Genomic DNA, 13,444 nt, shown 5'->3' with positions numbered 1-13,444 from the left:
GGTTCTACACAGACTATGAATTGGCAGCATGAAAACGACGGATCTTGTAGACACGTACCTGAAGTCTTTCAGTGATTGCTATGGTATCTGGTTCAGATGAAATACTAACACATTAAAATCACACATTTGGTGGTTTGGAAAGTTGAGAAAAATACAGTATTTTCTGTTTTTGTTCAGTGTTCCTCACGAGTGGATGTGAACGTTATTGTCCACATGGAGTAACTCCACAGATCTGACCAAGAAGAACTGGAGCAGGTCGAGTAGGTAGAAACGTAAAGTAAAATACATTTAATACAGGCCAATATATAATTACAGGTGCCATTACATAACTGAACTACAGCAGCACATGATGGATTGTCAGTGACACAGTAGAATATTTCTTAGCATGCTACCAGTGCTGCACTGACAAAAACTAATGATGTTAATTAAAAATAAGCGCAAAAGGGAAAATATGTTGTAATGACATGCACATGCAATATAATATGTGTGCTAATGAGAAAGAAACAATCATTTGGAGCCCTGAGGCTGAATAAGAGGAAAGGAAATCCTCATCAAGCTCAGTGCAAACAATCTGAAAAGAGGGAAGATGAAGCATCTCTTCAATCACTGAAGTTAGAAGAAGTAAACTGCAATCCAGACACTTTTCCCTGCCTGCCATCTTGTCTGCAGGATGTTTGCATCTTCATGCTCTCTGCTTTTCCGTCTCATTCCTCTCACTTTCACCTTCTTCTTCCGCACTGACACTTTCTCACCTCTCACTCACTTTTGCCACCATGGCTGAAGTGATGCTGCAGGACTGCTAATAGCTCTGATCTGACAAAAACTGGTTTCAACGCTCAGTAGTTGGTGAGGGGTTTAAAATTGGAGCTGCCACTGCAGAAGCATGTGGCTAGTCGACAACTCCATAATGACTCAGGCTTGCTATTCCTAGTCCTCCTTCTGAGACACGACGAAGCACCTCAGTCATTATTTGGCAGCGATAATTGCACTACATGTCTGAAATCTTCAATAACCTGCATCATGTATCGTCAAGACACCTGGAGCAAAACAAATGGGATAAATTACAAATGAAAAACATCCCATCCAGAGTTGTGAACCTGTGCAAGGTTCTATTTGAGATTTCAACATCAATTTGCAGTAAACTACTATTTGCCGTGTAAAGATATAGTGCATAAAATGGCGTCTTGAGCTAAGAATGAATTCTCACTCCCTCTGGGTGCACTCAAATCCGAGCATCTCTAGCTGGTTCTTCTAGACATGCATGCGATTCCCTACCTATGAAACTTTTGTCCCTCATCACATTTAAAAAGAGAGTGACCTTCACACAGCATTGTAAAAGCTAGATGAGACAGTAAGGTTCGATTCATTCAGCTAAAGGCATTCACATTCGGTTGAAATCCTCAAACTTTAGCTACCTAGAGCATACTTAATTTGATGTTTTAGGGAAATAATGTTTACAGGTTAGCTGGCAAGATTAATTATGTTTCTCATTAATTATGAGTTTGAATTTATTGGATTGAAGAAATACAGTAGCTTCCAACCAAGCTAAAAACACTACGTGTGTACAAAGGGGAAATCAGCCAGTAGAGCCAGAATAGCTTTAGATCTAATTTGGGGTTTATGTCAAGCAAAGTACAGATTGTCTGAACAAAAAGGCTAAGCAAGAATTTTTTCCATTTTTATTTTGTTTCTTTTAAATTTGAAGTAAGCGTTGTTTTTTTATAATGAACTGTCAGCTAAAATAACTGTTTTGTCAGTGGAGTCTGGTAGCTTTGAGGAGTGCAACATGATGGCTGTGTTTGGTCAAAGGGAAGTGTGGCATAAGGGCCAAATGGTTTTGGTCTGAGATGCTGGTGCTCTAGTGCGACATGTAGTGGTAGTGAACCTCTGATGTCTCAGAGAAACCACTTTTGAACATATCGATGCTGGATTAAAAAAACAATATTCGTCATTTCTATCAGTCCATCCTGTAGTACAACCCACCAACAAAGCTCAGTGACAGTTTAACAAGAATCTAAAAATGGATCTTTTCTTTTATGATTAAACTTGCACTATATCATCCACAAACTATAAACCACTGTTTCAGCCCGCAGCATAGAAGTGGACAACCGTGCATCCTAACGCCACAATGCAGTGGGGACCAACTAGGGCGTAGAGGGAAATGGCCCGTGTCAGACAGCTCGATATCCTCAAATGCTCCCCTGAAATGCGGCAGAGTCATCCTTAGTCCACTCTTTCTTACTTCACTTCTCGCTTTTACTTGCGTCTTTTCTTCAGAATCTACTGTTGTCCCCCTCTGCTGTCTTCCTCACATTTGATACCTTATGTTGCCTTTGTGTTCCCACTCCATTCTCTCCCTCTCTCTCTCTCTGTCTCTCGCTCTCTCTCTCTCTATCTCTCTCGCTTTCTCTTTCTCTCTGTGTCAAAGTCATTGAGGTGTAAATTCACATTAGTGTGAGCATTCCTCCCAGACAGGAGCTACCAACGACTGGCTATATAGGTCAGAGTAAACACGGTGAAAAAACTGTATGCCGGAATGTGTGTGTGTGTGTGTGTGTGTGTGTGTGTGTGTGTGTGTGTACTGCATTCTGTCACATGTGGGCTGTCAACCAGGGGACCCACTGCTACATAGAAATGTACTCCCTCACAGATAGAGTAATAGGCATGTGGGCAGGTGTGTGTGTGTGTGAAAGAGGAGTGTGAAAAATATCTCTTCTCTGACACCTCTCTCGCACATATTGAGATACAAACACGCACAAACCAGCCAGAAGCGACCTGACTGTGGCAGCTCATATAAGCACAAATATATAAGTGAGAGAAACGTGAGCGTTCCTGCATAGCTGGTGTCCATGCAGGTAGTGTGGAGCCGCAGAAACTGAACTGTGGTTGGCCCACATAATGAAAACCCCATTTAACCTAGATGATGAAGGTCAAACATTTCCAAAAGTAAACAACTAAGACTTGTTAAAGTGACTTTCTGTGACGCCTTGCGCAGAATGAACATGAAATCAAACTGAATACATTGACCAGAGGATCGTTTGTGTTTATTCACGTTACTCCCACAGACTGCTTTATTTTACATAAGCTGTGAGCGAGTGTGCAGCGGCCCGCACCAACGGTGTGTGTCGAAGTTTCTCTCTATCTCTTTTCTCCTCTCCTCCATATGTTCATAAAATTAAGTATATTTTCCCTCCAGCTCCGATTGACCTTCGACACAGGACACGAACGACCGACAGTAAGGTCACCTTCGCAGATCGCTGCTGTAGTCAGGTCGATTATCAGGAGTGAAGACCAATCTGGGAAGTTATCTCTGAGCTCTAATCTCACCGGTAGATGGCTCGAAAAGTTGCTTTGCTTTTTAGTCTGAACATGTCATAATGAAAAGCATTTGTCTGGGTTCTCTCACTTCATTTTAAGGGGTGTTATCAACGGGCACAGACCAAAACGTCCATTACTGGACAGACCTCAACACAAACTAACACATATAAGCTTGGCAGTGCTCGGTCCAATTTTGAGCATGGTCACAACCTCCTCATTGTACAGCTTAACAACAGACTAAAATGTGTCTCTGAAAACATTCAAGGCAAGAGGCTGACTCTGCAGTGACAGAATCTTGAATCACACTTGATCAGCACTGCCAAGTGTGAATCTGAATTTAGTGAGCCGGCCAAACTGATTGCTGCAGACAGACCTACAGCCAAGCTTAGCCGCAAAACGAATGTGACTTTTCAAATGTAGACCAGTCACGCTCCACTGTCATTCTATCAAACCATCCCATCAAGACCTAGGATGGATGGAAATCTGTCTTAATGGGAGGGTGTCAAGATGTACCTGCCAGAGCAAATGAAACATGGGCTTGCAGATTGGTCTTTTGCAAAGGTTTAGTAGCTGCTACAGTTGCTGCTAATAGCATACACACACACTTCAAGCATGTTCAACACAGTGACCAATAAAAGTTAATTATATGAAGCATGTGTCCGAGCGGTGAAGTCAAATTCAGCTTACAGAGTAATTAGTGGTTGATCCTTGTGTCACACACAATTTAAGGAGCACTTTCCCCCAATTATATCTGAAAATGTCACCACTGTGAAGCCAGTTTTTAAGGTCAGCCTCTGCGTGGGTTTTTGAGTGTGTGCATGTGTACACACGTGTGTGTGTGGATTGAGTTTGCGTCTACTGACATGTCTGCATACATGTATGCAGAATTGTGCGCATGTGTTGCCGTCACGCATGTGTGAGTGTGACTCAGCATAAAGCGGGTGACGTTAAATGTGTGCACTGGCTCTGAGTGCTATGGAAACAGTAGCCGCTCCCGTCCCCTGCTGTGTCATCCCTGGCTGCCGCATTAGTGTCAGTCTGACTCTGAGCGGTCACAGCATGTTCACCCTGCGTCCATGGGCTGGAATTAACCTCCAAGTCTGTCAGAGGGGGTTTTTAGAGAGGATCAATAACCCAGCCCACCATGAAATAAAAGCCAGCTAACTATTAAAGGCTAAATCAGTACCTGAGGGATACTCTCTCCAAGGTTCAGCATCAGAACTTTTCTGCGAGAAAACTGAGTGAAAATAAGAGCTAAATAGATCAATTAGAAAATTGTATGTCATTGTGTTGCCTTAGTCTGATCCAGTGAATCACAGGCTTTGCTTTTGTTAAAGCAGCTGTGAAGCGATTGAGACGTTTTACGATTTACTTCAGGTAAAAGGTAAATATCTTGTTAGCTTTGTGGAGATACGCAGAAAAAAGTTTTGTTTCATTATGTTGTAATGAAAATAAAATATGTAAAATGGAAACTGAGTTGAAATATTTTTACATGCAAAGCTCTAATCATCTATGGGATTGTCAACCAGCCAGTCAGTCTAAGTGGACCTCTCCTGTCCGTTTGTTGTGCCATGAGTGAGGGCGGGGTCAGTCCCTATTAACTTGGAGTAGATCCAGTCTGACTGATGGACAGTTGCCAGATCAGCTGGTGAACCGTCAGTGTTAATGCTGTATGTGAATATAACCGATCTCATTTAATCACCTCTGGACCAGCAGGTCGTACACCGTATAATCATTCCTGTTGCAGTGAGATGATTTTCAAAAAAAAAAATGTTTAGATGTCAACAATGAATATGGATTCTACCAATCCAAAAGGACAAAAAACAAGTTAAATATTTGACTGTCTTTCATGGCAACGTGACCAGGATAATCACAAATGACAAGGTGAAATTGAAAGTCAAGTGGATTTGTCTGCAATGAAATTATAATCACAGAAACCGATCAAAACAAGGATCAAATCCTTCGGGGCACATGGAGACCCCAGCTTGTATGTTTGGGTTAAGTTTGGACTCGCCGGCGGACACACTGAGCGTCTGTCTGCCTGGGATGCTTACGTCACGAGAGAGCGCTTGCTTGCACTCGTGTTCGTATCTGTCCTGAGGCAGTGACCTTAATCTGGAGCACAAGGGTGACACAGGCTCAGACCAGACAGTGACAGAGATGACCTCATGCATCAAACATTCAGCGCAAACACACATCTCTCCAGGGGTCAGCCTTACCTCTGGGGCGATGTAGTCTGGAGTGCCACAGAAGGTGCGTGTGGTAACTCCTTCTGTCATGTTCTCTTTACACATGCCAAAGTCAGCAATCTTGATGTGCCCTTCACAGTCCAACATCACATTGTCCAACTTCAGATCCCTGCGGAAGACATTCAACGCATCCTTGAAGACGATGACTTCTCTTTGAGTGTGAGAGTAAGCAGGTGGCTTTCACCACTCATCCTGCTAAGTCCAGTGTTTACAATATCTGTTCCAAACAAACCTCGGCCGCTTGCTGCTTAGTGATTTCAAGAGAGAGCTAATAAAACACTTTCACAAGACAAAACATTATATGGTGGCATCCACCAAAGGATGACATTTGACTGCATGGTGTCGTTTGCAGAAACAAAGACGGTTATTGGGTCACAGAATGTGAAGATTTATGCTGCATGAGTTGTGTGAGCAAGATACCCACCTGTAGATGACTCCTTTAAGATGCAGGAAGAAGAGACCCACAGCGATCTCTGCTGCATAGAACCTGCAACAACATCCACACAGATACAGAGTTAAAAACAAAAGGAGACTTGGTAAAAAAAAACAGCACCAGTTACTGATAAATCCACGTTTCTTACACTGCCTGAGGTTCCTTGAACTTGCCCACTTGTTGAATGTGGTACATGAGGTCTCCTCCATTCACATATTCCATGACAAAGTACAGACGGTCCTTAGGTCACAGAGACAGAGGGAACAGAGGAGAAGAGTTAGTCATGGATGGGGGAAAAAACATTCAACATCATTATTTTGTTGAACTTTGCAGTTTCACAAAAGCTGAAAAAATTCAATTCAACCATCCTACTTTCACTTTCACTGAATGTGCTCTAAAACGGGAGATACAGTACATTTCAGTGCCGTGGACTCCCCTAACCTTGCTGTCTGAGTCGTTCATCGTTCATGCTACACTTTCTATGACAAGGTGACCTAAAAAGCCCACAACAAAGCGCTTCATGGCAAAAGAAAACACTCAACACAGACATCTGTCAGGAAGTATTCTCTTTGTCTAATAGTGCTGGTCCCTTAGCGCTTATGACAAGTTTGGCCCAACTCTAGTTTAGCTGTGTTTGACAGTTTCTTACCAGCAAAACACAAACAAACCATCGCACACCGCTGCAGACCCAAACGGGCAACAAAGCTGACCTTTCACCTGGTTTGACCAAGTGTCAAACTGGATGCGCCAAAAAAAAAAAACAGATTTGCTCTGTGGTCTGAACAAGAATAAGTACGTTTTCCCTGTGATTGTAAATACACATATTCATAAGTCTCTTCCGTCACACAGTGCGTGCTCTGGTTGTGTGGTCTGGTTTTGGAAGTCAATACACACATTCATGCATGTTTTTGTATTCACACACACACACCCAGAATCCTTCTAATTGGGTTTGTTTGTTCCTCCTTCTCTCTTTTTTTTATAACTGTATTTGTCACACACGTTCTCTGCTGGTCTCCACAACACTTTATGACTAAGCTGTTTGGCTAAAAGCCCCATCATGAATTAATTTGACCTGACCTGGCCTGCAGTGACTTGTCCCAACCCATGTCTGGGAGCATTTTACCTACCACGGTCTGAAAGCACGAGTGGAGATGTGTGAGGAAGGGCGGCTTGTCCTGCTGGGCCAGGACTCTCTTCTCCACCATGGTACATTCCACATCATCGTCCTGGATCACCACGTCCTTCTTCAGGATCTTTATTGCGTACAGCTCTTCAGTGGCCTTCATCTCTGCCAGCATGACCTTCAGGGAGACAGACATGCTGCTTTAGTCCTAATGCTATCTGTTTCACTAAAAACTTTCATTTATGAGCCACCTCACCTTGCCGAAGCTGCCTTTCCCCAGGACAGCCAGAAAGGAGAAGTCGGTGAGTTTGACCTGGTTGAGGTTGCTGGAGGGCAGCTGGCTGGAGTCGGTGTTGTCAGTCTCGGTGATGACCTTCTTACCTGGGCCTAGCTTGGCTTTCTGCACTCAGGGCACAAAGGGTAGTGTTAAGAGACATTTTTTTAAATGCAATAACACACACACACACACACACACACACACACACACACACACACACAACATAAAAGCTGCATTCTGCAGTTCACACAAGATAACCTGACCCACCTAAATTCCCAAAACCATGTAACAAAAGTTCGTCAGAATCGGAAACTTCGACGAGGCTTGTTTGGGGTGGATTCCTCTTGATTCCAAACCAACACATCCAATTTCCATATTTGTTATCTAAATAGTTTCCCCATTATCGTTCACACAAATATTTCATGTGTTTTGATTTCATTGTAAAAAGCAACCTCTACATTTGCTTACACATTCACACCGCTCATTTGTCCACTTACAGCCTGAATACACTGATTGTAAAGCAGGATTAAAAATCAATGGAGTGAAATGAGACAGCTGTTGTGGAGTGGATGCACACAAAAATGGCTCCATACAAACAGATACAATTAATAAAGTGTACTGAATTGTGGCAAACAAAGAGTATACGTTGACATCACTTACATTAATCCTGTTACATTATTGACCAATAAAAAGCAGGAGCTGTAATGGATTATATATTAAAAGTTTTTCTCATTAAGATGAATTGGAACTTCAGTGCTGGCTGTTCTTGCTGGATTAAAGGACGAAAGCTGGGAATGATGACGACCTTTTACAGGAAGTGAAGCATCAGAATCATTTGTGTAGTTTATGTTAAATGAGAATGAGAGTTGATCAGTGAGTGTCATTCCCAGGTCATCAAATGCTGATGCTTTGGGTTATGAGCTTGGAATGAGACTCAACAGTCAACTATCTTTCTCCAGAATCGCCTACTGCTCCTTCATAAGACTTGGAGAAGAAAAAACTAAGCCTACCATTTTTCTTTAATGGGAACCTAAACCTTCTATGTGACACACTCAAAACATGACCACTGTAGAAATGCTGTGGAAATTAGATCCAAATTGAATGGGTTTTCAGCATGAAAATATGGTCTGTGGTTACCACAGGCTTATGATATTTTTAGGTTTTGTTCTAAGACAGAAAATATATTATTTAATGTCCCTCAACTGAATAATGAGGACAAGACTGGACTGGACAGATGACTATGTATTTATTTATGACGTATCAACGTTTTTGGAAACAGAGTAGCGACTGGAAACAAGCTCAACATTATTCAAATCACCTCTCACATCCAAAAGACCCTTTTCACCACAGACAGTCTGACTTGACTGGGACACTTAATAGAATGGAGCCATGATTAACGTTATTTTCACTCATACTTTTCCTGCTCAGACAAGTCAAAATGTCTGACGTGAAAAGGGTCAATTGTGCGCTAAAGGCCAAATCGAAAAAAAGCACTTTTTAATAGGTGACACCAAACCTAACAACAGCACTGATGATGATGATGGGGATAATAAAGCAGATTCCCTGTCGCTCAGTATGTGCGTGCCCCTACGCGTGTCTCTCGTGTTCACCAGCATTTGCAAGAATTCAAGACGAATCTAGTCTGTCCTTCATGCCAAAGTCATGCTCAATCTCCCAGTGTGGCAAGATGCTCTAACAAGCTCGCTAGAAAACTACGGTGCTTTATGCTCAAAACTACGCAACTTCGAGGCAGCCTGACAGCTGAACAACAATCACATACTTCCAATGGATGTTTCATCTCTCTGCAGAAGAACACAACCAAGATTGCCAAGTCCAGTATTCACACTCCAGCCAAGGCCAAACACAGGACCAAACTCATGCTGAACCTCAGTGTCAATGGTGTCATCTACAACCACATGCCACATGGGGCAGGTCATTGTTTGTTTAAGACTATAACAAATGGCTATTAAACTGTCAATTTCCTTTACTGCTTTCTAACTCAAGAAGGATCTTAAATCTGCGCAAGTGGCGAGGAGGTCATGCCCCTTTACAGCATGCTGCACCTCCACAACAGGCCAATAAAAGGCACTTTAACATAACCACGATGTCTAATAATAAATGCCCTAAGTGGTGAGACTGATCAGTGACTTTTATCTAAAATATCATACCTTGAGGTGGGTTTTCAGAGTCTTTCAATACCTGCTAACAAAATGACATGACGCCCAAACAGTTGAAAAGCTGGGCTGACAACAGACAAGCATGACAAATTCCCTGATTCAGCACATGTCGCCTTCAGGACTCACTTAAAGCATTCATTTCAAGCCCAAATCAAACACAGAACACAATAAGACATTAAACTAGAGACAACGAACGCTGAGCAGCTTTAGTTTTGTTAATGGCGTCTATCAAAGTCTGCTCCTTATCTGGGAGAGCAGCAGAGAAACACAAGCAGAGCAGACCGCATCAGATCACAGCACACCTGTAAGCTTTAGCCCATGACAAGAGCCTGGCCAAGCTGAGCTGAGCCGAGCGGCAGCCTTACTTCCTTCCTCTCACGATGCACCTGATCAGAGTCTTCCACAACTGCTTGGTCCTGAAACCACAGGGAGAAGGGAACCCAAAGGGCTGGCTCACTTAGAACGCTTGAGTACAGGCGTGAGTCGCAACAGCTGACTCATCCAAGACACCTTTCATACCCACATATTTGAGGGGTGATCCTTGGAGTGAAGAGGTGGACCAGTTAACAACAGATTTCAACATAGGACTATGTTCCTTCAGGCAAATGAAGCTGTAAAACTGCTATCACTTACTTTCATCCAGTGCTGGCAGGCCCCTGTTTTAGATTTTCCTGCCACGGCAATCCATTTCCTCTTGTTACCTTTAACTCCACCAATTTTACATAAATTAAAGTGTGTTTACAGGCCTTGGAGGTATGAAGTGCATATCGCCTCCACTGATGTCACTCAGTGGCTAAGTTGCATTGTGGGAAATGTAGGTGCCAGGTTTAAAAAAAAAAGGAAGAAAAATGTATGGAATAAAAAGGACAACATCTCTATGTCTGTTGTATCAATTTTGATCATGGACAGCTTTTCAAAACCTGGCACCTCCATTACCCACAATGCAACCCAGTCACTGTGTGATATCACTGGGGGGAATTGCTTAGATTACGTACAGCTTCCCCTGGAGCCATCAAAGACTTTATTCTACTTTTATCAGATATGCAGGAGTACCCCAACACCTGTAAACACACTTGAATAAGTTTTGAGGCATGCAGAAGGATCAATCCACCCCTAACTGAAAGATTATGTTATAAATATGTATAAATATGTGGCAGAGAAAGAAAAAAAGTAGTTTACAAGCACCATAGTTAAGTGGAAGTTTAAAAGGCTGCAATGTACTGCATTTCCTTGATCAACTGAAAAAACCCACCTGAACTTGCAAATGTGTAGAAGAGTGTAAAAGATGAACTAAATCTTAAAAAAACGTGAGTGAGAATCGTCACACTTCTAGGGTGTCGTGAAGATCAAATCTTCAAGTATGAGGCAGAAACAAGAGGACAAATTGTGGGTGGAAAACAACTGTTAACTAGTAAGCAAGCTGATGAAGGCCTAGTGAATTACACACACACACACACACACACACACACACACACACACACACACACACACACACACACACACACACACACACACACACACAGAGTACAGTTGCTCATGTTCTGGCAACAAGTCTGGCTCTATATTTTAGCTCAATGATGACATCTAGTGGTCGGATTCGGTCTTGTTTCCCTTCTTCAGCCCAAATATGTTCCAAAGTGTGGAATAATTCTCTCGTCCATAATTCCAGTGTCTGTTACGCCTACATGTGAAGTTCAGATCTATGGCTACACAGAGATGTTAAAAGGTAGAAGTAGAAAATATTAGCAAGTTCTAAATTAAGAGAAAATAATGACCACACAGGATGTAGACAGGCAAAGTGACCCACAGACACGGACAGAGCACAAAGACACATGCAGACAAATGTATAACCATGAACTGTGAGCAGCGCAGCATCTGGATTTACTAACAATCCTCTGACGAACCCTGACCAACAGGAAGCAGCAAAGACAGAGAAGGCGCAATGTCCTCCCGCTTGACACACGATGTCCCACGTGTAGGATACAGTGCGTAAAAGCTGGACAAATTTTCAAAGCTCTTTCATGTACAAAAATGAGCAGTGACTGAATACAGCGTTGATTCACTGGACCAAAATAGTTTTATTTCCATTTGTTCTGATGAAGCCAAACCCACAACCAGGAAAAATTGTTAGTAAATTGGATCTATTTGCAGTAGCTTGGGACCACATACAAATGATCAGACATGAGGAGAGATGAAGGAACGTGTTACCACAACGAGACAAGACCAGAGAGGAGAGGAGAGGAGAGGAGAGGAGAGGAGAGGAGAGGAGAGGAGAGGAGAGGAGAGGAGAGGAGAGGAGAGGAGAAGAGAGGAGAGGAGAGGAGAGGAGAGGAGAGGAGAAGAGAGGAGAGGAGAGGAGAAGAGAGGAGAGGAGAGGAGAGGAGAGGAGAGGAGCTACCTTTAGATTAAAGTTAATTTGGCAGTCCTGAGAGCAGGGGCAAGAAGGGGAGAGAGGGAGAGAGAAACTCTTGCATTAAATACGACAACATGACACAAGATGAAGAAAGCATTTGTACAGTATAAGTCTCACCAAGCACACAGGAGGGAGCAGGATGCTACAGGGGAAAAAAGGGAGAGAACCACAGAGGGGTTTATGAAGAGGAGAAAGGAGAGAGAACCTGGCACATTCTCGAGGCCACACAGACCAAAAGGATACAATAAAGTCAAGAAGGGCTGGAACAATGACTCAATTAAAGAACTATTGTGATCACTGATTATAGTTTCAGTCATTGTCAAGCAGAAATGTTAACTATTTGCCTGCTCCAGCTAATTAAATGTAATTATTTGCTGCTTTTGTTGTCATTTCCTAGGAGTAAATGTTGGTAACGGTTGGTAATCGGTTGGACAAAAGAAGCAATTTGAAGACGTCACTTTATGCGCCATCTCATGGAGCATCCCAATCAATGTGGAAATATAAATTGTCATTCATTTACTATAAAAATTAATTAGTTGTCACCATAAGGTCAAGTGGGTGAAACATTTGGTGACCTGGAGACTGAAAAACTTATCTTGCTGTATTTTAGCATTAGAATGACTTGACATTCAGAGAGCATACTACGGAAAATATTGTAAAGCCTCTTTTTCAAGCGGGATGAAGGTCCCGCTATTTCATCCTGGCTCACAATGCACCAACAACACCTTGTTGTTGCGTTGTTCATTCACAAGTCCGGTGTGACTCTTCTATGACCTTCATCGACACTCCTCTTCTTCATCTCTTTCCTCTGTCGTCGCTCATCATGACTTTACCTCACGTCCCGCCTTTGAAGGTCATCATCGACTGTGTTACCATCTCTTGTGACTTGGCAAACTAACTTAACACGTGAGAGACAAGCTTCCTATCGCTCTAAAAAAGGCTTGATTACAGTACTGAAGCTTCTCAACACTTGGGTTAAACTAACTTTTATATGAGGATACTGGATATAATGGTGAATTTACATTTATGATGATGTTTAAAAGACAGTATTGACGCATCAGATCACTGATCATTTTAACAATATACATTCAATCACAAATGTGGCCTTTTACAGAGCTTCACTCTCAGCAGGACGCGGTAAAGAGCAGGTGTCCACTGAAATGGTCTTGTACAATGTTTGAGAGTGTGTGTGTGTGTGTGTGTGTGTGTGTGTGTGTGTGTGTATAGCTGGAACCGCTTCATGATTTAATCATGACTTTATGCTCTCAAACACTGAAATGTCTCTTTATATTTAATTCATTATTCATTCATTATTATTATGATTACTATTATTGTGTTTTGAGTCTCATTTTCTCAATTACAACTGTGGAGTCTCCGTGCTGTCTGCTTTGTTGCAGATTGTTTTTAAATTGATTGTAGCTGTACACAGCACTACTATCACAATGTCCCCTCGG

The 13,444-nt window shown here is 42.4% G+C and overlaps 1 protein-coding gene across 4 annotated transcripts in view; it reads right to left on the bottom strand.

Annotated features, from left to right (window-relative positions):
- prkcaa (protein kinase C, alpha, a) overlaps positions 1-13,444 on the bottom strand; it is a 146,817-nt gene that overhangs the window by 36,507 nt on the left and 96,866 nt on the right. For 2 of the 4 annotated variants that reach the window (XM_037098137.1, XM_037098148.1), the window contains exons 9-14: positions 11,976-12,002; positions 7,380-7,523; positions 7,128-7,301; positions 6,149-6,240; positions 5,992-6,054; positions 5,538-5,676 (exon numbers count right to left, since the gene is read on the bottom strand). In XM_037098137.1, the coding sequence (XP_036954032.1) occupies positions 5,538-5,676; positions 5,992-6,054; positions 6,149-6,240; positions 7,128-7,301; positions 7,380-7,523; positions 11,976-12,002 (639 nt within the window). The remainder of the gene's footprint in view (positions 1-5,537; positions 5,677-5,991; positions 6,055-6,148; positions 6,241-7,127; positions 7,302-7,379; positions 7,524-11,975; positions 12,003-13,444) is intronic. The other 2 variants (XM_037098159.1, XM_037098168.1) reach the window with 1 other exon arrangement.

This window comes from Acanthopagrus latus, chromosome 1 (assembly GCF_904848185.1).
Source record: "Acanthopagrus latus isolate v.2019 chromosome 1, fAcaLat1.1, whole genome shotgun sequence".
Lineage (NCBI taxonomy): Eukaryota > Metazoa > Chordata > Actinopteri > Spariformes > Sparidae > Acanthopagrus > Acanthopagrus latus.
Note: the sequence above shows the minus strand (reverse complement) of the source record. Positions and strands in the feature narration are given on the sequence as shown.